General features: G+C 38.7%; 1 protein-coding gene across 15 annotated transcripts in view; it reads right to left on the reverse strand.

Moving 5' to 3' along the window:
• Positions 1 to 26,656, reverse strand: part of BNC2 (basonuclin zinc finger protein 2) — a 416,429-nt gene that overhangs the window by 95,260 nt on the left and 294,513 nt on the right. For all 15 annotated transcript variants that reach the window (XM_044757040.2, XM_044757044.2, XM_044757043.2 and 12 more), the window contains one exon: positions 26,396 to 26,631. In XM_044757040.2, the coding sequence (XP_044612975.1) occupies positions 26,396 to 26,631 (236 nt within the window). The remainder of the gene's footprint in view (positions 1 to 26,395; positions 26,632 to 26,656) is intronic.

A 26,656-nucleotide genomic window follows, 5' to 3' on the forward strand; every position in this document is an offset into this window, starting at 1 on the left:
ATCAGTTCGTGAGGGAATAGGTACATAAATTATAATACATCCATACCATACAGCTGTTAAAAAAGAATGAGGTAGCTCTTTACGTGTTGATATGAAATTGTTTACAAGATATATTATTAAGTAAAAAATGAAAAGTGTGAAATAATGTGCTCATTCTATCCTCTCTCACCATTTTTATTAAACAAACAGAAGGATATGTGTGCTTTATATGCATAGACTACATCCAGAACTTTAGCCCAATATCAAAGCCTTACTTCAACTATGTAGTCCTCTATATAATTTATTTTTTCTTACTAAAGGCATCTATTTCTTTTTAAAACGTTATTTTAAAAATGTCTATATAGCAAAATCAAAAGTCTATTATTCTTGAACTAAACACTTTTTTTGTCTTAATATTTTCCATTACTCTATCTACCAAATAATATAAGTTTTTATAGGCATAGTTGCCCTTAACCTTATGAAAGCAAATTAAAAGACTTCATTCTGGGTGGTTTATTTCTTAGCCTCCTTGAAAATTTAAGATTCTCACTCTTTTTGGATTGCTACTGCACTTAATTATAAATAAATACATAAATAAAGAACGTGTATATATGGGTGGTATGTATTTCTATACCCAAATTATATAAATGCATATATATGTATATATGGCATTGTTCTGGGTATTAGAAATTTGATCATTTTCTATTCCATTACACTCAGTGAGATAACAGCAAAGATCATTTGGAGAACGAATCCATTTCCAAATGAAAACCTTATTTATATATATAATGCCTAATTGATTTACCTCTTTGAAGGATTAATTTTAAAATCATAGTCTGCGTTCACAAATACTGGAATTACTTCCCAGGTATAGTTTATTTATTTATTTATTTTTGCCTTGTGATACCTTACTCTCTGCCATTTCCTGAGCTGTTGTCTGAAGAAACCCTGTACTGACAAGACATATTCTCAAACAAATGGATGACATTAGTCACTCAGAAAAGGGGCACTAAGCAATCGAAAGGTTTTCCTATCCATACCCATGGTACTAGCACAGTGTACAGTAGACAGTATCTGCCCAGAATTTACGGCTGAACTCCCCCTTGATTTGACCACGCTATGTCAATGGAAAGTGAGTTCATAAAATATAAAGTCTCTTTCCCTCTCTTAACATAAATGTATTGAAGTTCTATGATGTACTCAGAATGTGGATATAGCAGACAACACTAAGAACCATCCATCAAAGAACCTACAATCTAGTAGAGGAAACAGACAGTAAACAAGTAATTATTGTAGAGTAAATAAAAATTGCCATGGGGGCTGGCCCCGTGGCCGAGTGGTTAAGTTCGCGGGCTCCGCTGCAGGCAGCCCAGTGCTTCGTTGGTTCGAATCCTGGGCGCGGACATGGCACTGCTCATCAAACCACGCTGAGGCAGCATCCCACATGCCACAATAGAAGGACCCACAACGAAGAATACACAACTATGTACTGGGGGGCTTTGGGGAGAAAAAGGAAAAATAAAATCTTTAAAAAAAAAAAAAAAATTTGCCAGGTGGACACGAGGTAGTACAGACACAAAGAAGAGGAGCAGTATTCTGGAAATGCCATGCCTAAGTTGAGACCTACAGGCAGGGAGGAATTTGCCTGGAGAGCTGTTGGGAGCAGCCCATTTTAGGCAGAGACAGGGGAGGTAAGTAAGCACACGTCCAAATGGAGGAACCACAAAGCTGCTAAAGGGCTTCTCAGGGGCAGAGTTCCCATTCTCTGAATTGTAGCTACTATTAGCCTCTCCTTCTTAAGCTTTAGATATAGGCAGAATGCCACACCTGATGGAGCCACTAGCCAGATCAAGTATACCACCCCAAGCTTGCAAACATCAGAGGATGATGGATGATGCCATAACAGTTACATGCAGGTGTAGCATCAAAGAGACAGGAATGCTCTATTTGCTGTTGGTTGTCTCCACCACCCATCTCCTACGCCCCCATCTATGCCTATTGCCCTGCTGTGAGGTCTAAGTGGGAGGTCTCATCATCTATGGCCCCAAATGCAATGCCACCTTTCTCAAATTATATGAGATGTTCGGCTGCTTGCCTGAGAAGCCCAACAACACAACTTCCCTGCAGTCAGGCGACTCAAAACAATGCGGCTGCTGGGGTTGACTGCATGGCTGAAGGCCTACATAAGCTTCAATAGTAGGCCACAGCACCACTCCTCCGTGAAAGACAACTGATGGGTCAAATCACCAGGGAGCTGCCGAAGAGTTATTAATGGTGACAGGTACACTACCTGGGAGACAGGTTGAGAAGGGAAAAAGATTATTTATAAGCGAATAGTTAACAGCTGTACCTACTGCTAAGCATTACATGGATGCCACAAACTGTAGAATTCAAATCCCGGGTTATTCAAGCACGAACAACTGCCTGTCACCCAAATGCAACGCATCGCTACAAATTAAGGCGGGAGAGATGAGACTTCGCAATGCTGCCTCGCCTAGGAAGGCAATTCATCCCAGAACTCAGAGAAGAGGTGGAGAAAGGCTGAGATAACCACGAGGCAAATTATGGTTCTTAATAATAATGATGAATTTGCAAGAACAGCTTTATAATTTTTCCTGAAGGCTTTAACAACAGAACAGATGCCAAATGCATCTTAGATTTTCAAGAGTAAACTGGAGCTGGGAATGAGGGGAGATCTGAGTCATGTCGGAATAGCAAAATTAGAAAAAAAAAAAAATGAGAAAACGAAATTAGAGGGGTTGGGTTTAAAAAGTAAAATCATTGGAATAATTAATACTTGATTAATTTTTACCATATTTTATATATATAAGAAAATAAGACATCTGCCACTTTGATATGAACTAATATTAATGCTATTCTATGAAGATCCTGGACCATCAACTAAGTAGATATTACGGAAACTATCTCATGTATTAATATTAAGAAAATCAACAGTGGAAGTTATTCTTCTCAAGTCAATGTTCTGAAAAGCCTAGAAGCTCAACATATAGTGAGATGAAAATCTCTGAGAATAAATATCCTCAACAAATTTGCTTGCAAGCACGTCACTCCAGTCTCTGCCTCCACCTTCACATGGGCTTCTCCTCTGAGTCTGCCTTCTCTGTGTGTCTCTCCCTCATCTCTCCCTGCCTCTCGAAGGACACATATGATGGTATCTAGGTCCACTCAGATAACCCAGGATTATCTCCTCATCTCAAGATCCTTAATCACATCTGCAAAGAATCTTTTTCCAAATAAGCTAACATTTATAGGTTCCAGGGATTTGCTGTGAAAATCTGGGGGGTGGGAGGCACAAGTCACTTCTTGGTCTGTCACAGACTGAAATATATTATTAAAAATTTAAACAGCAAGCTTTAAGAAAATATAGAATGAATCCATTTTTATTAAAATTAACACTAAGAATTAATTAGTACTATATATGCATGAAAATACATGGACTGTACACCAAACAATTAAAATAGGAGTTGTCTCTTGGACAAGTGGCTAGGGACTGCTCTCATTTTTTGAATTACATATTATTGCAATAATTGAATTTTTATATCAATCTTATTATTTTCATAAGCCAATGACAACACCTATTTAAAAAGTAGTTTTGTTATATTTTGACATTTCCCCAAATTATCTTACCTAGCTCTCTAATCATTTTGGTCCCTGATGAGGAAAAAGTGTTCAGTCAAACCTTTATAACAGAAGATAATTACCAACTGTTTAGCAGAATAAAATTTTCTAAATAAATATCATAATTTCCAAGTACAATGTTTATAAAACAGACTGCCAAAGTTTCTAAGAAAGAAAGGTTTATAGGTAATCTGACCTTCCACAAACACCTATTATTCCATTAAAAAAAAAAAAAACCCAAACCCAAATACCATAACCTTTCCCTCAAAAACAAACATTTTTAAAGCATTTCCAAAGTTGACCATGCATAGGCTAGAACCGCTAAAGCGGCAGTACTCCTTTTATATAATTCTTCTCTTTGCAGGTGTTCTCACTGAATATAGCTTCATCCTCAACTTTTCTTCCATCTACAAAATCCAGTAACTCTCTTCACCTTACTGAAACATTCTGGAACAAATTTCCAAAAATCATTGTACATTTCTCTACATTTTCTCCCCCTCCATGAGAATTGTTAAGCACTATGAAAGTCCACTGGGGTTCCCTAGATTCTCTTTCTTAGACATCTATAAAAATTGTCTTCTTTTCAAGGAGAAAATGTTGCTCAATCTGTCTAGAAGAGAAGACAATGATCAAGACGAGCTTTTACAGAAAAGATTATATCGCACTAAGCAAATCTGTCAGGAGTAGGAAATGTTCTTAATACAGGGGAAATGGAAACCATAATGCCCGGAGACTGTCTGCATTAACCTTCTCATTCATTCCCAAAGTCTATGAAATGCCTACTGTGTGAAAGTTTGCAACACAAACGACGGTGTATGTTGTAGCTGTAAACTGTGTGGGCAAAACTTCTGGGGTCTGAGAACTTGACAAGAAGAGAAATGAGTTCACTAATGGCAGACTGTTGCTCTGACATGAGGCGAGCCAGCAAGCCGAGGCACGAGGAGATGCAGAGAAGAGCAAGAGTTGGACAGGTGTCATGCAGAAGCGGTTGTGCAGTCAGGGCTCCCGGTGCCTGATAATTACGGATATTGTCAGCTCTGCCAAGAGACATATTTAGCAATGAGCAGGGAGGGGGCAGGGGGAGGCTGGCCTATTACGAAACTTGCCACCCACCTCCCCTTGGCACTATCAGTCTCATACGCTCTATTAAAGACGATCAAGCGTTCCCAGCCTCCCCTGAGATCAAGAGGAGATGGTGATTATGAAAATAATAACAGTTTTTTAAATTACCTAAATGTTCTAAGGGAGCTTTGAGCTTTTACTTCTGACAGTGTTAAATACTCGCAAGGAGGAAGGGAAAAACAAAAACAAACTAAGAGACCACAGTAGCCTCAGTCTGAAAGGCCACTCCAGGGCTACTTAGGCCAAACACCCTCTGCGAGTTCAGTGGTTAGACGATTCCCTCCTCTGGGTGGCATTCCAAAGGCATCACCTTGCCGTGTGCAAAAACAAGAAGCCGGCACAAAGACCTGCCAGCAGACTTCTCTCTGAGACACTGTTTCTGTGGGAATAGCAAAACGAAGGAAGAGAAAAGCTTTTCTTTCATTTAATTTTTTTTTAAACAAAAACTGCCTCGAGACACTGGTTTGTGAAGCCAAGTTTGTTAAAGTACAAGTGTAATTTACTTTTATATAAACATAACTTCACAGAGCTATCAGTAGGTTCCATTTCAGTAAAAACAAACAAAAAAAAGAAGCTGCAAAAAATAATTATAAAACATATGGTGCAAACTCCGGCTGTGTTTATCTTATGACAGTTAACATTATTTACAGTGTGATGTGGTCAGAATTAATACTCAAAGGGTTAGACATAAAATATGCCCAATTTTTCTTCTTAACCATGCACACCAGCAGTTTTGTCAACCCATCTAAATGAATTTGTCTAGAGAGCTCTTGTAGTCCCCCAAAGAAATCAATTATATTTTAATATATTATTTTATTCAAAATGCTTGAGTAACGCTACCCATAGCTGCCAATAGCAATCCAGGCAGAAGCTTACCCTCTCTCACTGTCTTTTTAGTAACAGGAAAGTTCAACAAAAATGCATTTAAAACCCTGCCATGAGTTGCATCAGATGGTTTAATTGTACCCTGCTCATTTTATTACCTCCGTTGGTAATGTATACTAACAATTTTAAAAGATTCCAGTTTATTTTCTTTTGTAAGAACGTGGCTACAACTTCATGTTACACATTATCAATATATCCTGTTGAGAAAACTAACGTAAACAGCTTATCCTCGCTGTTGGAATGGCTTTTGGAGGTCCTGACTATACAATCTGCCAAATGGGATGTCAAGATAGAACTTTTTTCCTTTTAATGCTAACAGCCAAGAAACACAGAAACAGAAAAATAAAGAATTAAGAATAGTTCTTGCAATGAAAATCTTAAAATTTTTCCCAGCTCTTTTATTAAAAGACTCCAGTATTTTATACCCATTGAAGCCTTATATTGACAAAATACCAATATAATGGGAGCAGTTGGTGTTTAGTAATTTGAGCTGAAAGAGAAAATGGCTGCCTTTCCTCCCTGGGCATGCAGACACAAGGTGCCCTCCTCCACAGCGGGTGTAGACCACAACCTATCTTCCTGACCCTACCAATCACAGGAAATGGCTTCTTGCAGTGGTGGCTAGAGCCAGCCTGCACCAGCCCAGGAGAGCTGACTGTTAAAGGTTCAGGGATTTTTTGAGTTGGCTGTCAAAAATAGACATTATTAAAAATTAAACCATATAAGCAATTAAAGAAATGATATTAAAAATAAAAGCAATAGATATTTAAAACTCATCACTTCTAATTGTTTGATGACATTTTGTTATTATCTGCCCTCTTGAGGCTATTTACTTCTATTTACGTCTAGTATGATGGAAATACTATAGAACAGCGTGCTGCCACGCAGCTCTTCCCACCCTCATCTTCAGTGACCTGTCCTGGGAGGCTGAAGTCAGCCATAGTGGGGTATTTTCACCACAGAAATCAGCAAACACTGCAAGTCAGGTCTCTTTTTATTTAGAGAGCTGTTGTAAAGCATTTACCAACATACCACTAGCTGCTTCTGAATAAAAGATGACTGTCTAGTTTCAAAACTTAGGCTTCATTTAAAAACACACATTCATTTAAACTTTATAATCCCATCTGTACCCATTTGGGAAAGAGAAGAGAAAGAGATAATTTTGCTATGACAGATTTTTAAAAATAACCATAAATTTTATTTGGATCACTTATTTTTATGAAGTCTTGTAAAACATAACATGGAGCATGATTTCCGGATATGAAAAACATTAGATATGACAAATGAAATATACGGTTTGTGCCTTAGACAGGAAACGCCCTGCACAGCCTCTAGAAACAAACACAAAGATTAAGTCGCAGGCACACAGTTTTTTAAAATTTTTTTAAATGCCTGGATTATTCTGTGTTTATAATAAATTAGTGAATGAGATTCTAGCCATTGCAATTTTTTCGTGTTTTTAAAAAACTGTCGGGGCTGGCCCCATGGTCGAGTGGTTAAGTTCATGCACTCCGCTTTGGCAGCCCAGGGTTTCTCAGGTTCAGATTCTGGGCGCAGACCTAGCACCGCTCATCAAGCCGTGCTGAGGCGGCGTCCCACACAGCAGAACCAGAGAACCTACAACCAGAATATATAACTATGTACTGGGGGGCTTTGGGGAGAAGACAAAAAAAAGAGGAAGATTGGCAACAGATGTTAGCTCAGGGCCAAACTTTAAAGGAAAAAAAAAAACCTGGCAATTGATCTATGATATAAATACACCTAAGGAATAAAGCATAAAAGATTGAAATAATTCTGAATAAAAGTCAATGAAAAAAGACAGCTTGTAAGTGTTAAGATGTAAGAAAAATTTAAAGATAAATTACTTTTGCTTAAACATGCAGCAATATCTGTTAAGATGAAAATCAGGGATGAATCAAATACTCCTATGCTTAAAACTAAATCTGGATAGGAATAAAAATCTGCCTATTTGTATCACATGGTATATCCACAATCTCCTTCTTTCAATCTTTGGTTTGTAAATATAAACACTGCATTTTCAACATTAGTGCTATTTGTAAATCATCTAGTAAAAGGTAATATATTGAAACTAAACAGCAAACCATTCGGAAATCTTACAAATGCCAACAAGGAGAAGAAAGGCAGGACAGATATTACTAGAGTTAAAAAGAATGTTTTATACGTCTTCCTATAGCAGCTGGCAAAATTTTATGGAAGTGAATTTTATTAGAGAGAAACACAGTCTAAAAATCAAATTTTAAGACAGCCATTCCCATGAGTAATATAGGAGATTTCAATGTAACTATAAAAAATAAAAGTGTGACTTCCAAAATTTGTTTTTAAAGACATCCAAATCTAGAGAATACAGATAGATTTTGTGACCATCAAATAAATCAATAATTATCCAAGTGCTTTTTATAATAGTCCTATACTAAATGAATAATTATTATTTAAAAATAAACATTACACGATGCAACAAACTCTAGATGTGGTATCAGAAGATTCAAATTTGAATACCTAGTTTTGGGTACTGTTAAACTTTTTCAAGCCAGCCTTGGCGGTCTAGTGGTTAAGATTCAGCCCTCTCACCACTGCAGCCTGGGTTCATTTCCTGTCAGGGAACCACACCACTCATCTGTCAGTTGTCATACTGTGGTGGCTGTATGTTGCTGTGATGCTGAAAGCTATGCCACTGGTATTTCAGGATCACCTATGGTGGACAGGTTTCAGAGGATCTACCAGTCTAAGCCAGACTAGGAAGAAGGACCTGGCCACTCACTTCTGAAAAATCTGGCCATGAAAACCCTATGAATAGCAGCGGAGCATTGTATGACACAGCGCTGCAAGATGCGAGGATGGTGCAAATAGACCAGGCAGGGTTTCACTCTGCTGTGCACAAGGTCACTGGGAGTCGGAATCAACAAGACAGCACTAACAAGCTTTTTCACCATTATTCGGTCTAAGTTTTAGTTTAAGAACCTATAAAACAAAATTAAGAAAATTTGCTCTATCTATTCACTAGGTTTCCACATTAAATGATCACTACATGTGAAATCCCTTTGTAAGCTTCAAGTGCAATGGACCCCAAGAGCCAATTAACAAGTTCTTGTTACTCTATTTATTATCAAATGGCTGGCAGAGCCATCCACTCTGAGTTAGGAGAAAAACATTTCTTCCTTCATCTAAGATTGTGGAAGTCTTCCTGTTTTAGTTTTATAGTAATTGACATTGACCATGAGTGAGGGAATTATACACAGTAATGTAGAAATGGAACATCTAACCACGCAACCTAATTCTATCTGATTTGTGCCCATGGTTGCAAAACCACATTGCTTTAATCGCAAAACAAATCACGAGAAGATCATTTTAAAAGTCTGCTTGTGTCTATCTTCCTTCCTCATTTTCCCTTCCCTAATCCTTTCTTCCTTAACTGACCATAATATGAAATTGAAATATCTTTTGTCATTTATTATACATCACAGTTTATGTACCCTAATCTTAATTTAAACAATAAATTGCATGGTTTTTTTTTTTTTTTAATTCTAAGAAATCTTTTTTTTTTGGTGAGGAGAGAGTGGCCCTGCCAATCTTCCTCTTTTGTTTTTTTTCTTCTCCCCAAAGCCCCAGCACATAGTCGGATATCCCAGTTCTACGTCCTCCTCGATCCTCCACGTGGGACGCCACCACAGCATGGCTTAACAAGTGGTGCTAGGTCCGTGCCCAGGATCTCCAACTGGGGAACCCTGGGCCACTGAAGTGGACTGCGTAAACCTAACCACTTGGCCACAGGGCCAGCCCCCAAACTGCATGTTTTTCTTCCAGAAGTAAATCATGCACTAAGTTGGTTTTTCTCCAACTTCCTCTCTTTATTTCCTTTTGTATGTAAGTCATGTGCCCTTAACGAAAAAATGGTTCTCCATCCATTTACAAGAACAGGGAAGCCATGACCAAACTAATTTTCTATTCACTTCACAGGAAGATGGCTTTTATATATTTTCCTAAATATTCTAGACATGACTTCCTCAAAAAAATTCACAATTTGAAGGCGTTAAACCCTACATTATGAAGTCAATGACTGAAAAACAAGCAAAACTTTTATAATCTGGCTCTGAATCTCGGAGCATAAAATGGTTTAGAAAGGAATGTTGGTATCACAAAATTCTTAACTTTTATCAAAGTTGATGTACTTCTAAATGTAAAGGAATCTCAAAAAAATACCTGTAAATATTAAGATCTCCAAAATCCTAGGTAAATGTTCACTTCTGAGAAATGAAACTAAGAAATCCAAACTCTTGGACTTTTTGGTTATCTCAAAGTTGCCCATGTGTTTTTAAGAGGGGAGATGAAATACTTCTTGTCATTTAATCATCTTTGTAAGGCTGATGGTAGAAAGCACTGGGATGAGGCCATGAATTTTAAAGCAATAGGTTAAAAAAAATAGGAATTTCAAAGATGCAGTCTCATTTCATATTAATGTTTCTGGACAGAGCAGTAGGAATTGTTTAAGAAGTTGCACAGATGTCCTATGTTCACTGCAAACAAAATTAGGCCCAAGAACTTTACCAGTTTCCTAGATTCCCATGCACCCAATGCACCATGCGCTTGAAGCCTGGAATCAATCCAGGTGTGCCTTCTCTCTCTCTCACCTACTGAATCCAGTCAGCAACTGGTTTTATCTAACCCTGCTGTTTACTCTCCCTGCCGCTACCCTAATGCCAGGCTTATTTCTACTTGAACTACTGTGGCAGCTTCCAAACTAGACAGCCTAGTTCAGGGCTCCTCCCTCCTCAGTTCCACACAGATACCACTACCAAATGAAGCTTCCTAAGGCACTAATCTCGTGATCGATTTTTCCAGTACCAGCCCCCAAATTACTCAGCCATCCTTGTATGCATGTTCTGGAATAATCACCTCCCATTCTGACTCTAGGCTTTGCTACATGACTTGCTTTGGCCAGTGGTACACTAGTAAATGTGAAGCAGGCAGACCCTTTAAAAGCGCTCGTACATGCGGACTTGCCTTCTCCTGCTCTTCAGAACCCTGCAACCATCTGCACATGAACAAGACCAGGCTAACCTGCTCCATGACGAGTGATACGATGCCCAGTCTCCTCCATTGCCCCAACGGACAGCCAATACCAACCTGAGAGCTGGATGTGTAAAGTAGGCCATCCTAGGGGCTGGCCAGGTGGTACAGTAGTAAAGGTCACATGTTTCGCGTCGGCAGCCCGGGGTTCACTGGTTTGGATCCCGGGCGTGGACCTATGCACCGCCTGTTGAGCTATGCTGTGGCAGGCGTCTCACATATAAAAGTAGAGGAAGATGGGCATGGATCAAAGCAAAAAGAGGATTGGTGGCAGCTGTCAGCTCAGGACTAATCTTCCTTTAAAAAAAAAAAAGGCCATCCTAGACCAACCAGAACATGTCCCCACAATCACCACCCCATCAATGTACCAGCTGACCCACAGAGTTGTGAACAATAATAAAATGGTGGTTATTTTAAGGCACCAAGCTTGAGGTCTACTGTGATGTAACAGCAGATAGCTAATATACTCATTACTCACTTAAAAAGAATCAATTTCCAATGAAATAAAACTCTTTAACCTGCCAATCAACGCCCGTTCATTCCACTTCTCTAAAACTCGCCCAGTGTTCCTCCAGACGACCATATTTCAGTCTGACTGACTTTGTTAAGGGGATGCAACATTGCATCAAGGTACAGATGCTGAGGAAATTTTACAAAGGCATCCAAAAGAGCCAATGTGAACTTTGTTATGAAGTTTGGCAATATTCTTTCCTGCAAAAGTTCTTAAAAGAGAATCACTGATAAGCTGAGGTATATGGATTTTTATTATATCTAAATATGTGTTTCTGGCCCCCACTTAAAACTCAGAAAAATATAGTCTTTTGTTTTTGCATTCATCTGTTTGCCTTTCTTTTCATAATCATGAATCGCAGAGCTGATTTGTCATGGAGAAAAAAATATTTCCTCCTTTCTCTGAGACTCCTATATTTAAGCCCTGAACACAGAAACTATAACATTAAATAAAGCTCTGTTTATATCCCATAAATACTTCATAGAATTCTAACTAGGCTAATACTGTAGTTCAAATGAAGAGATGAATCTTCACACTTTTTTACTCTTTCCCCTAAAGATATATTTGGGAAAGAAATAAGAGAAAAATTTGGAAACATGTTCTAAGCCAAATTTTAGTTTTTGTTCTAAATCAAATTTTTATTAATGATAGCAGTTTTTATCTGTTTATGTTACCTGTCTGTTTTACATACTGAATTGTATGTTCCTCAAGGGTAGTTTAGCTGTATAGGGGGAATTCTCTCTGTTTAGTATATTATTTTAATCAAAACTAAATATTTAAAGTATGACACTTAAGCATCTATCAATCTCACTAACTTCTCTCCTGCTCACAAAAACTAACTTAAAGCGAAAATTATACTGCATCTTGTAGAGCTCATTCTAAGCAGAAAAATACTCCTGAAACATGTTTAGAGGTTCCAGACTTAACATAATTATTTAGGTTTTTCAAATACTCTAGAAAGGGGAAGATGGATACACCAGTCATACATTTACTCTGTAGGAAAATATGCGTTAATCCTGTGAATGCCATTTTAAAAAGAAAATATATGCAATGACTATAAGGACTGGCTTTTCAATACAGTCGACGAAAATCTGATGCGATTTAATGCACAAGTACATTCAGTTTCCTTCCATCTCACTCAAAACACTGCAGTATTATTTGCAAAAACTTTATAAAGTGTTCTGATGTTTAACATCTGCCTATCACTCTTTCACAAGTATTGCTGCAAATAAGTGGATAACAACACAAGAACCATGATCCTCCAAGGCCTCCTCAGCACCTATTTACTAAGTGAAATGGATTATTAAGATATATAGCTCAAAAACTGAAAGGAAGAACACCGTAGAAAAATAACACCTTACTGTTGTCACCACATAACACTGGTGTTTAAATTCTACCATCTTGACTTTCTATTAATATGAAATAACACGTGACGGAGAAGGTACACTTATCTTTCGCAAAGAAATCCAACGCAACGATTTTAACAAAAGCCAAACCCTGACTAAAATAAATGGCAACCAGACTCATAGCAAGACATATTTGACCTGTGGCATAGGCAAATCTAAAAAGTTTGTGAAATTTAAACTATCAGGCACTTCTCAGGTCTGGGAAACCACAGCTTATAGCCAGGATGCTGTTTGGGCCTTCAAAGCAATATGCTCGCGTGAATAAATCAAACATGAAAACCCCACACTAGGGCATTCTTTTATAAAGTTCCTTTTCAAGAAGTCTTCCCCTTCCAAGGGTGTGCCCCTTTCAGGTCCCAGATACTTTTCCATATGGAAAATATAATGTCAAGCTTCCTTCCATCTGGTGCCTTGAAAAACAGTTATGAAGAAGTTTTACTGTGCATCTTTGATAATCTTGATACTCCAGACATCTCTCTGTCAAAGGTATCCTAAAACGTGAACCTTAGAAATCATAATTTATATTAACAGCCTGGATCCAGGTGCAGGGTAGAACAGACAGGACAAAGCAGATGGCGTTGCCAGACAGCCCTTCTTACTGTGCTACCAAATCTGAGACTACTCCCCACAGAAGAACCTACGGGCCCCAGACTATCAGCTTCTTAATTACATGCATATATTACTGATGAGGCAAATAAGTAATCAGGTGAACCAAAATTCTGTGTACTGAGTGAAGGAAACCAACAAAGGGAATATAGACTAATTCCAAATTTGATGTCCTTTATTTTAATAGGCATCATAATTTATATAAAATGTCTACATTTTAATTGGCCCAATTACTCCCCAAGTGGCACGGACAATAGGAATTCCATGGAGATTTTCTTGTTCTAAGTGAGTGACTTCATGGGGAGCTTTTGCAAAATGATCCTAATAGGGCTAAAAAGGCTCATCTTTGGAGTCTCGCTAACAGGGAATTTTAAAATAAGTTTTTATTAACTTGTCAAAACATTTATTAGTTAAGGAGTTTAAAGGAAACACCTCTTTGCTGCTTAACTTCCCTGATTTAATAAATAGCTGGGTTTTCCATACTAGAAAGCAAAATCTCATTAATTCAAACTAAAATGAATGTTTTTAATTCGAAAAGTGCGGGCTGGGTTGAAAACTAATTTTGTTTAGCCAGTCATTTAATTGCAGAGCTTGCACTAATAGTACAACCAAGACAGATAGGCAATGTTTAAAATTCTTTAAAGGATTAACTTTTCAAGAAAGTTGGAAATACGTACAAAGAGTCTATTTACATATAACTTATTATTGCACTAATTATAGATCATGCTTATATATTCATTAGAAAATGTACACTAATGAACTCTGCTTTCGTTTAGCTTAACGTGAGCCCCAATCTTCACTAAACTGAGAACTGTAATAGGGAAGCACAGTGTCAATCACTTGAATATAGCAGCCATTCAAGTCAATATTTGTTGAATGAATACATTTTCCTGAACCCTCAAAAGAGAAAAAAAAAACACAACATAAAGGAAAATTGTAACGCGATGGGATTTCTTTAAAGAGGTGGAATATCAAATGTGTACAAAGTCTGTACACTAAAGAGAACAATTTAAATTACACATCTTAAATTAGTAATAATGGGTATGATACAGTGAATTTCTATTCACCACCTCTAACTTGACTAAAAATTTTCTGGATTAACCTCCCCAAAGTTTTAACCAGATGTCAATTCATTTTTCTTTATTAAAAATTAATATGCATAGTCAAAGAGACAATTTTCTTTCTGTATCTGACCCTCCCACCATACAACTATTCAACATGTTTTTATTTTGTAATTCAAAGACACAATCCAGAGTGACAAGAAATTAATCTGAAATTCTCAAACGTGCAGAAGAGATTTACAGAAGCAAATCTTTGCATGTGAAAATTTTGCTTCAGGAGAACACTAGACTTTTACATAAGGGCAATTCATGGTTAGAGAAAGATTTCTGTTTATATATTGAAAATTAAAAAATCATTATTTAAACATTATATGCTTCAGACTTTTCATTAAGCTAGACTGACCTACTCATTAACCTGAAATGTTAGTGTTTTCTCATACCACATGTGAAAATATCCATATTATGGTCAGGTTGATGAGTATAGAGGTCTCTGTGACATTAAAACAGAGAGAAGCATCTCTCCCCACAAACACCAGAAATTATCTAAAACTTTGATTTAGAGTAAACCAAGTATTTCTCAAATCCTTAAGATAATTTTTATAGGTTTTTCAATAGCCTTATTTCAGCGTTGTCCCTATCAGGCACAAGCATAATTGACTACAAAAATGCATAAGCAAAGGAAGCTAATGGCCTTGCTTAATTAAAATGTAAAACTCCAGCATCTTACATTCCATTTATATGATTTTAAAGGAGGCTTCAGTAAGTCACTCTCTTGACAAGAGCATTCAGATTGCAGAGAAGGCTACAAAGGCGTTAATGACATTTACCCCCCTAATAAGAGCTGTTCACACTTCATGGTTTTCCCTTGTTATTGCTCAGGACAGACACTAGCACCTCATTGAAAGATCAGTGCTGCAAGGGAAAAAAGGCCCCTTGAGACGTCTCAGACTTGAGGAAAAGCACTAAATCAGGTGATGCTACAGAGATGACATGTTCGATTCTCAGAGGTTCTTACTCACCCTATGGCCAAGGATTTGAGGCAGTTAACACACAGCCAATCAAAACCCTCCCCCACTCCCAGAAGACAGGGCCATCCTCTTCTGCAGCAGGCACAGTGAAGGCTAGGGAGAAAAGAAATAAACTTCTTTCAGGTGCCCTAGGTCTGGCAGGATCCAAATGTCTTGTACTGCTCTCAGTTAATCTCCATCGATGTGTGGCTGAATGAATAAAACACTGACCTTTTCACCTAAGAGACCACAATTTGAATCCAACATAAAGTCACCGGAGGATCAATGGACAGAGGCACTCATATTTTAAAGCAATAAAGCACTGCAAAAAAGGGAAAGGAAAAAAAAAAAGTGTTTTTTTTTTTACCGTGGTTTTGGCCACAGATTCAACCCAGTTTCCCTGGCTCAGCTATTATGAATTGGATCTCTGATTCAGAATTGAAAAGCTCCCAGCACTGCCCCTATGGATCTCAAAATCTGGCACAAGCCCATGGCTACTGCAAGGCAGACATTCCCTCACATGTCAATACGTGGAAAAGCAATCCCTGCTGGTGATGGAATGATGGCTGACTCAATGGAATATACTCAGCATGAACTCTAATTCTGCCAGGGATGACAGGACACAGAGACAAGTAGCTCTTAATTACTCTTTCAAGGGGGATTTAAGCGTATTTTGTTGGTGTTAATTTAAAATTTCTAAACATGTGTGCATCCTTTAAGAAGCAGCAAATGAATGAACCCATTTAAGTTGCAACCTAAATTGGCTACCTAATTCTGTGTCTTATCAACACACCATAAAATAAGCAGGCTTAATATTAACAGGTACTCTAGAGACAAAAACCTATGGGATAGATACTCTATTGTCTAAATGTCAATTTCTCTGAAGCCTGGCCTAACCTGACCACAAGCCAATATTTTCAGTGGTCTGTGTTCCAAACGTTCTCCTATTTATTCCACTAAGGAATGCGAAGAAAAAAAAAAAAAGCCTGTTGTGCACAGTATTCCTTCAGAATTGCATCCCCGCAAGGATGCAGTGTACACTAGAGTCTTCAAATTACCGCATTTACTCAACTACTATTTTTAAAACCAAAAGAGAAAAAAGAATCCACAGCAGGAAAAGTATATTAAAATAAAAATAGAAAATACAGTAACCACATTACTCATACTAACTAGAAAGCTGCCTCTGACACTATTATTATGGCTTTGTTAAAGAGAGAAAATTACATGAGAACAAGGAAACCAGGTTAAAGCATTTCCTTACAGAGACCTTCAGTTCTCAAAGTCTCAGAAAAATGCTTTTCTGGGGGCTATGGGTGAGAAATACACAGTAAACTGAAGATGAGCTCTGGAAAGAAAATACATAGCAACCAATGTCATTCTCTTATTTTGGCGCCTTATGTATTACAGTCTATTGTAGTCCACTCAAGACATCCCACCTTTAAAACACAAAACTACCACTGTTTAATCTACTCTCCAGGTCCCCCATCCCAAGTCTACCTTGACTGCAAAAGAAAGAGAGAGAGAGGACATGATAGGTCACTCAATTGCCAACAACAAATGAAAACACTTCCTAGACAACAACAAGACCTCAATGCTGAGTTTCTAAAACAATTGTTCATGAAGTCACTAGCCAGTGATCTGCCTTTTTAAGTTTGAGGGTTATCAGCAACAACTGCCAGGTCTGTGACCCAACAGAATCACTAGTCATGGAGCTAGCCCCATGGACAAGAGGTTAAGTTCATGCCCTCTGCTTTGGCGACCCAGGGTTTGCGGGTTCTGATCACGGGTGCAGACCTACACACCATTCATCAAGCCATGCTGTGGTGGCATCCCACAAAGAAGAACTAGAACGATTTGCAACTAGGATATACAACTATGTACTTGGGCTTTGGGGAGAAAAAGAAAAGAATTGCTAGTTACTCCCCTTAGAAAGGGATGGTGATGCAAACATCAGTTGAATCAAGACGAGCTTCTGATTAACAGGCCCAGGCCTGGCCTAACCACACTCACCAACACCACAACTCAATGCTGCTCACCTAACTGAAATGCAACTCTCCGCCACAAACTTGTTCACACCTCTTCTCAACATAGCATTCTTCCTGTATGGAAAAATGTTTGTTCCATCCTTTCTACTATGTAACAGTATCTCTCTTCTTTCTTAAGTATCTCCTTTTTCAACAGGTCTTTCTAAAGTAATTCAATTTGGCAGTGGTCACCTTAATTCTACTAGCAAATGTATTGGCCCGAGTCCTATTTTCCAGTTGCCGCTGGCATTACTCATATGGCTATTGTACATAAATCAAATAAGTGTATCTTTATTTATGTTTGTCCCATCTGTATGGATTTAGCAAAAGCTTCCAGAAACTCAGGCAGATCCCCATCTCACTTTCTACTTTTCACAGCCTTTCATGATTTCACATATGAGCATTAGAAATGTAGGTTACTCAAAAGAAACAGATGGTAGGCTAGGGCTGGGTCTTGAGAGCCTTCCCATCATTCTTGGCTACAGTCATAATAGAGTTCAGTTCCCGGGCAAGCTCCTCTTATCCTCCACCTGCCCTTTCTGTCAATTGGGAGAAATATTAGAAAAGGACACAGCAGCCCAAATAAAACACATGGACAAGTAGAAGAATCACAAAGCTTCTGTTACTCTAGAAACTTAAGGGTTGTAGGGGGTGAAGGATAGGGAAATCGCTCTACTTATGGAATTAGCATTTACTGAGCTCTGCTATGAACTTAACAAATTACTTCCCTTCATCCTCAAAACTCCATTTAGATTATTCACAATAGCCAAGATGTGGAAACAACCCAAGTGCCCATCGACTAATGAACAGATAAAGAAAATGTGGTATATATATACAATGGAAGACTACTCAGCCATGAAAAAAGACAAAATCGTCCCATTTGCAACAACATGGATGGACCTTGAGGGTGTTATGTTAAGCAAAGTAAGCCAGAGAAAGAGAAACACCGTATGATCTCACTCATAAGTGGAAGATAAACTAACACATGGACAAAGAGAACAGCTTAGTGAATACCAGAAGGGAAGGGGGTTGCGGGGTGGGCATAAGGGGTAAAGGGGCACATTTCTATGATGACTGACAAATAATAATATACAACTGAAATTTCACAATGTTATAAACTATTATGACCTCAATAAAGTAAAATGTTTTTAAAAAAGGGAAAATCAACAAATATTCATGATAATTGCTCTGGATTACAGGATATTTTTATTTTCTTGCTTTGGCTTATTTTTGTTTTTCAATTTTTCTATAATGAACATATTACTTAAAATAACTTTGAAGAGCCTTGATTATATACTAGATCCTGTGTTAAATACTCTTTATGAATTATCTAATTCTCAACTTATTTCCATTTCATAATGAAGAAATTGATACTGACAAATTGCTAAAAGTCATGTGAATTACTTGTGCAATAAATATTAAAGAATAAAAAAACCTCCATTTAGAAGGTATCACCAGGAAAATGAAGCTCTTAGAAATTACGTACTTTTTATAAGGCTACAGAGCTAACTGGTGGTAGAAGTGAGGTCTAGACCCAAAGATCAGGAACTTTCCACTTTAAATTCAACAAGAAGCATCTAAGAGTGTTGTGCTGGAGATCATATGGTTTAATCAGCGCCATCACAGAGAATATCCATTTCAAGTAAATCTGAAGTTGTTCTTATCAAATGGTGAATGGCCAGAGAGCTGTGGGCCCATTTCTGCTCCTCCTGGGGAATACAAAACCCTCTCTCTGGGCCCCACAGTCACAAATCCTATTCCAGCAGTCCCTGCATTCCATCCTGGAATTTAGTGAGATATCTATTTCTACTTGGCAAGAGTAAAGGGAGGAATATTTTTATTTTAATTCTGAGCACAAAACATCAAGCTACGTCCTTGGATATAAGGTGTTTATTTTCATTGCTGTTCAAATAGCTAGAGCCCTTGGCAAGGAATTCAAAATCCCTGTATTCCACTTCCAGCTTTGACTCTGCCTGAGGCCTGAGGCCACGATAACTTTAGTCTCTGAAACTCTCTCTCTAATAGGGAGGTTAGGAGGATTGCTGGGATAATGTCTATAGAGTGGTCCAAGCATTCTGGTCAATAGACACCATAATGCAGTACATTGCCCTGAACCATCTACCTTTTGACCATCCCTGCCAAAGACAGAGGGATCTTGACCATTCACACCTGTGATCCTTCCTTCTCTTCTGAAAAAGATTCACATATTGTTGACATGATACAAAGCCACCTTACATCATGGTGGTGATAATTCAATCTTTAGCTGGAGACAAATAATGCCTCTTCTGTGTCAATGCTATGGGTCATCTGTACACTCTTATAGTTTTGATCACACAACTCCCTTGATTTGTTTATAGCTGCTTCGTCCATTAGAGTGAGGGCTTCCTGGGAGATCTTCTCTTGTGTACTCAGCACACAGTAATTAATCAATAAAATTTGCTATTTCAAGGACTACTTAAATGAATTTATACCTAGATCCACTCTTCTTTTTGCTCTGGAAATTTCCTAAAAATCTGTGAGGTCAGATAATACCCATAAAAAAGGTTGCCTATTTTAAATTAGTTTTACCTTATGCAATGGGATGAAAGCCCAGATACTCTAATCCTTTTAATAAATTCATCAAGTACTCATTTGTTCGGTGCCAGATCTTTGGAAAGGTATTGAAAGGGTTGACGAAATAGAGAAATGTAAGGATAATAAAACAACAGTCATATATGGAATAAGTCAGTTCTTAAAAAAAAAGCACATGTGCATACTCACACTCACAATGTAGTAATGGTTAATATTAATAAGTGCTGCAAGCTGGTTAATGCAGTACTTTATAAATACAATTTCATTTAACCTTCACAGATGAAGAAACTTAGGTTCAAATATGTTAAATGACCTATCTTAAGTAAGAGAGCAATCAAAAGGTGAAACCAAGATTCATACCCAAGTCTGTCTCACTCCAAAGTCCAAAATCTTTGTCACTCTACTCTCCTGCCTCTTATTTGTAATGAGGTCTGTACTATGTACATATGTACATACAGGTCGGGGTGCGTGTGTAAGTGCCTATGTATATGCATGTATTATTTATTTACTATTGAATACTCTACCCTTTTGCCTGACTAATTAGGAAGGCACTCTGTTGTAAGCGACCAGGTAAAATATCAAAAATTGACATTTGACATGGGCAGAGAACATGTTTGGTACCTGACATTTCCTTACTGTGATTGGCCAAAGTTAGCTTGATGCATAGATATAAGCAAAAAATACCCACCTGAGTAGGAGTTTATAACAAACTTCATCAACATTATTTCACCATTTTGCCATTGCAAAGCCAGACAGGTATAAGCGGTAATCTCACTTTTAAAGATGAAGAAACTATGGCTGAGAATGGCCAATTTTTCCATACTTGCATAAATAGTCAGTGTGTGGTACTAGGAGTTTAGCCCAATCTTCTTCCTTGAGATCCAGTGCCCCCTTTACCATCCAACCTGATATACTTTTATGGATCCAGAAAAGAGCTATTTCATCTCTGCACATCCGCCATACATGACATAGGTGAAATTTTATTAATTAGGTACAAAGCCTTTGTTTTTATACACTCAATTACAAAAGGCACATATCCCTGGAAAGATAAGTCAAAGACCGGAATTTACAATGAAGCATTAATGATTTATATCAGATCTAGAGAAAACGTTTGGGTCATGGACATGAGAGAGGAAAGGTAACCTGAAACAAGGTGGACTATCAGGAAACAGCCAAAAAAAGGAAGACAAAAGAGGAACCAATTTCACCTAGTTTTGCCTAAGGATATGTGGATGTGATCTGCCACTGAATACAAGAGAGATGACTCTGTCAGTTCAGGATCCTCAGGCCTTCTCTGTTCCCCAAGCCACACCAGTTTGATGCTGTAAGACTCTTGCACATTATATTCCGGAAAGACAGTTTGGTAGTCTTAAAGAAAACAAAACCAAAAAACATCCAAACACTGCCCATATAATCAGAGACCTGAGTGCAAATCAGATTTCAAAATTTCCTCCCTCCATATTTAGTAAGCACTATCACGTGCCAGGCTGGGTGCTGGGTTACGGTGACAAACAAGAGGTTAAGTGGTTCTTATCCTCAGGAAGCTTACGGTGCATCAACTGTGCCAATTAACAGCTTCTGTGATCATGGGAAAGTCACTTAACCTCTTTGAGCTTCAACTACTCCCAATGTTAATTCACGGGCAACAGCTACCAGAGGATGGTATGAGAGGATTCCAAGAGCTAACGTATGGGAACTTGCTCCACAAAGGGCTGTTTAAATACAAGCGTTTGCCCAATATTGACGTTTTCTACCACATGGATACCACAAAACACTTATTCTACACAGACCACTGCTAGGGGGTGTGGAGCCTTCGCTTCTCTTCTTACTGCTCTCAATAGCCCAGCTGCTGTTACAGCCTTCAGTCCCTAGGAAGCCTGGAGAAAGACTAAGGACTCGCGGAGCAAGTGAAGTTACTGGATATTCCATGAGGTCAATGGCAAACATTTTAGCAGGTTTCTTTACCCATTCATTTAACAGATATTATTGAGTACCCTGCCTTTGTGGTGTTCGCTAGTGAGGAAGCCAGGAAAAAACCATTTTAACAGTTGCTTTAATTAACTGATCGATTTTAAATTGGATTGAGGCTTGAGGGAAACAGAGTCCTGAGATAGAGCCACATCAGAAAAACCTACACTGGTTAAGCTGGACAGAAAAGGTCCCTGTGAAAAAGTGGGACTTTGGCTGACACCTAAAGGACAAGAAAGTGCCCACGCAGAGAGTAGGAGAGTCCAGGGAGAAGAATCTATCCATGCAAATGCCCCAAGGTGAAGAGGAGTTGAGTGTGTTCAGGAATTGAAGACTTGATAGGAAAAGGCTATGACTTGGGAAGGGCTGGTGAAGCTACTTACCTACTCTCACAAACCACTTACGCCAGAACTCCACGGAACCTTCATTACGCTAAGATGTATCTTGAGGCCTTAAGAGAAGGACCCAGAGTATGGTTCCTCCCAAATCTAAAGACGGACCTCCGGAAGACTAATGCCCCCCGAATACTCTGGGAAATGTTCTTCTGAAGTGTTGGTTGTTCTTTTAGTTCTGAGTGTTTCAAGCCACAGGTGACTTGAAATGCGCATCACTACTTGTCCTCTCACAAGGCTGCTGACACCTCAGCTAATTATTCAGAGTGTCTGATATGTTTCTCTGAATTCTGGCAGACTCATTTGCAAAGGAGGAGATTTCCACAGATGGACTGGTGGTTATAGGAGCCCAGGCAAGTCAGTCACACATTCAAACTGAAAAGAGACTGTGTGAAAACTTGATTTTTAAATGATTAAATTCAACAATGATAATTACCTATATTCTTATATGCTAGGTCAAAGACAGGGGAAATGGGGAAAGAACAGGACATTGCTGTTATTCACTGCCAATAAATGTACTATGAGATACAGATTTGAAATAAAAATTACCCTTCAGCAGCAGCAAAAACATCTTATGTTCCTTTATATTTAGATTTTACCATCTACTTACATATTTCCTTTTTCTGCTTTTTTGAAAAATACATAAAATTTACCTTACTTTTTCTGTACTCTCTGAATGAACACTTTAATTGGTACAAAAGAGAATACTGGGTTCTTTACCTTTATGATATTACCTGGATTCTTAAATCTTTGTAGTCCAAGTCATACTGTACGTTTTATACCCAGCTGGTTAGCTTATGGATTACACAGGTAACTACACAAGTGAAAAGTAATTTTTATCAAAATGGCACAGGATTCTTGAAAGACATTGTTAGTCTTTTAAATGACTCTGTGGCATCACTATCCTCTCTTTTTCTTTTAATAACCTTTTCATACATGCTTGCAAAGGACAGTTTTGCATGGCCTGCTCCCCTTTTCCCCCACATGCAAAAATTCAAAATCAGATCAGATATCCGCTATTCTTCCACATTCAAAACTCTCTCTGAAACTAAGAATAGCTGTGTATCCATAAGGGATGTAGGTTTGAGCCCAGAGAGTTAAATTAATATCCTGGCTTCACCAGTTCAACTTACCGTACATCTTCATTTGCCCAGTAACACAATCTATAGCCAACTGCTAACCAAGTCAATATGTGGTAAGACTAACAGCCACCCTAACTTGCCTTGATAATTATTCTCCTTTAACTGACATAATATTCAATAGACTGTTGTTGAGAGCAATAATGCTAAAATTGATGCCTTGAGGGCTACAAGACAATTGAGTTTTAGCCAGATAAAATGACTTGTACACTAATAGTGCATTATAGGGCTCCACAACCTTTGGACGCACATTTTATAGTCTACTTGTATGACAATGTTATATATAATTATATTCAAAGTCATTGGTGCATACCTTACCATTACGACATGTAATTTTTAGAATATTGGCTGATAATCAAATCACATTGCTTTAAAGGAAAAAGGTTTATTTCTATGGTCTAAGCTCTTGTTTTTTGGGTGTGTGTTTTTTCTTTAAACAAAATGAGCATTTTCTCACTATATAAGTGATAAGTTTTTGTCCTTCAACCTCTTGCTTTTTTTCTAAACTGAGAACTGTTTTCACAAGGAACAAGCGGATGAGAACTACTGAATGACAAAAAGCCTCATTTAAATAAAATCTATATTACATCAACTCTATCAATAAAACAAGACAAACTAAACCTAGTGTTCCTCTAACGTAAAAATCATCTATGATTTTCTCAAAATACCAATTCTAGACACCAAATGGAGAAATAGATCATATTAAACTTGAGACTTTGTCAAAACCTATATTAAATTAATGAAAATTATTTATAACTTAAGTATCACAATAAAGGACAGCATCCTTTATATGCAATACTTCACCCCCAAATAAGAGACTCTGTAAATGCTAGTTTGTGATTTTGCTTAATTTTCCTCTCATACTTAATTTCTCTTGCAATTTTGCATCTTTAAATCCTAGGCCCTCATAGAAAAAGAAATATGGAGTACATCTTCTATGATTGCCTTAGAGATATCTTGAAATGCTGGGGAAAAATTAACACCTAAATAATAATTTCAAGTAAAACAAAGAACAGGTTCTGGTCAAGACAGAACATTAAGACCACACCACAGAACAACTGGCAGGTTCTATATTTACGGCCATCAAAACACCACAGTCAACTGGCCTGCTGAGATGGCAAATAGTCATAGTCATGCACATTACCTATTTGTTTGGACAGAAAGAGACCATTCATACACTTCAGATATCTCAGGCAAAAATATATACATGGAAGTGAAATACAGCATTGATGACAGAAGTAAGCATCACAGTAGAGGCAGTAAAGATGGGACCAGATGGGGGCGTAATACTTTAGGTTTTGAATAAAGGAAAGAGTGCTTAGCCAAGCTAACAGTTCCATTCAAAAAACTGCAAGAGGTTTGTTCCTTCCTGTAGGGTAAACTCCACCCAAAAAGGACATTAATAATCAAGTCGTGGAAACCACTGCAGAGAAATGTGGCACTGATGCATCTCCAGGCCAGTATTAGCAGGGATTATGAAACTGGAATTCCATGTTTTATTTTTCCTGGCCTATTTCTCCTGGGCCTTGTGCCCCCATAAGTCCCCTGACCACCCAGGACTCAACTTTTCACTCCCCACACTGAAATGTCCCCATCCTGAGGCAAATGAGATAATGCTTGTGCAAGTCTTCTAGAAACTAAAAACGTAATGTATAATTATCACTCTTATCATCATCGTCTCATCTTCTGAAGGCCAAATTTTTTGTGCCTTCCAAGTTGACATCTCACTGAACTAAGCAATGATTCTACACTAACTAAAGCAGCCACGGGAGCAGACAGGTTATTCCCACCTCCTCTCTTTCTCTACGTCCACTCATCATCCCTCCTCTGCTCTCCTGCCCTGGCTAACACCTGGAGGTACCACACAGGAGAATGACAGGAATGTGTGTGTTTGTATGCCAAGTTAAAATGAGAAGGAGACTGGAGGGCCCCCACTCACCACATACCAAGCTGGCAGCCAAGGCCTCACACACAACACAGGGTGGATCGGGGAATAAAAAAGGCTGGCAGAGCCAAAATCAATTTTTCTTTGAAGGGGTCATTTCTCCTGGTATTATCACCATAGGAAATTTCAAAACCCACTTCAGATTCTACCTTCCCAAACTGTGATCTCCTCTGGCAGGAGGGAGTACTTCTTCATCGTCCAGTGTAGTCTTTTTGGATCCTGGGGTCTCCCAAACATGTTGTTTTCAACATTTACCCTTCAAGGGTCGTAGGAAGACAGATGGCCATAAAAACATTTCAGAGGCCAAGTACACAATGCAAACAACTAGCGACACACTGCAAAAAATGATGGGAAAAGGGAAAGATGTCGGGTGGGTGGGACTGGAGGCTGTGGGCCTCCCTCTTAAGACCCTTATCAGATCAGAAGTGCCACTGACACAAAGAAGGGGCTCAAGGCTGGAAGAACAGGTGCTGTGAAGGCCAAGTCTATCCCCATGTCTGCTGGATTTGGAATGTGCGGGTTGACTGGTTATGAAAGCAGGGGCTTTACAGAGGTTACAGTTCCTCCTTTGATTTGGATCAAGAGGTAATAAATAGGGTACACAGACAACCAAGGAAACACCAAACCTACAAATTAAGTGTGAGAACAAGCCCGGCTAAACCCAGATGAAGTGTAATCTGAGATTTCCACACACCCATCACCCACCTCAAAGAGCCCTCCCTTTTAGTAGGGCTTCAATAACACTTGTTGAAGAAGCCAGAAAGCCCATGTTGTGGAGAGAGAGAGTTGAACTGAAAAAGATGCAAATGAAGCAACACTAGGCAATAGGTCGCTTCTTCCAACTAATATACACCACTGAGGCCTAATGCCAGACTGTTGGGACATCGCTCCTTTTTTCCAACACCCTGACAAGCCTGCCAAAAGAACCATTTTAACCAGAAGAGGGTGTGCATGCCTAGGCCTGCGAGGGGCAGGAAGACCAGGTTCGCCAAGGGCTCTCACCCAACCCCTCCCAGAGCTGGCCCCAGACGCCAGCTTCAACGTCCTCCCCCTACCTGAAGGATGTACCCCCGGACGTAGTCCCGCAGAGTCCAGCCCAGGCCGTGCAGGATGTGCAGCACCTCCTCTTGCTTCAGGACACTGAAGAGACGGTCCAACAGGATCTTTAGCCGCACGGGTACCGCTTGTGTCCCGTAGAGCATCAGGCTGCTGATGTCGAACACCACGTTGGACTGCACAATCTCCACCTGGGTGGGGTGGTACAGGTGCTGTGTGCTGAGCTTATCCAAGGCTGTAGAGGTCCCACCAAAGTTCCG

This window comes from Equus asinus, chromosome 23, assembly GCF_041296235.1.
Source record: "Equus asinus isolate D_3611 breed Donkey chromosome 23, EquAss-T2T_v2, whole genome shotgun sequence".
NCBI classification, from domain to species: Eukaryota; Metazoa; Chordata; class Mammalia; order Perissodactyla; family Equidae; genus Equus; species Equus asinus.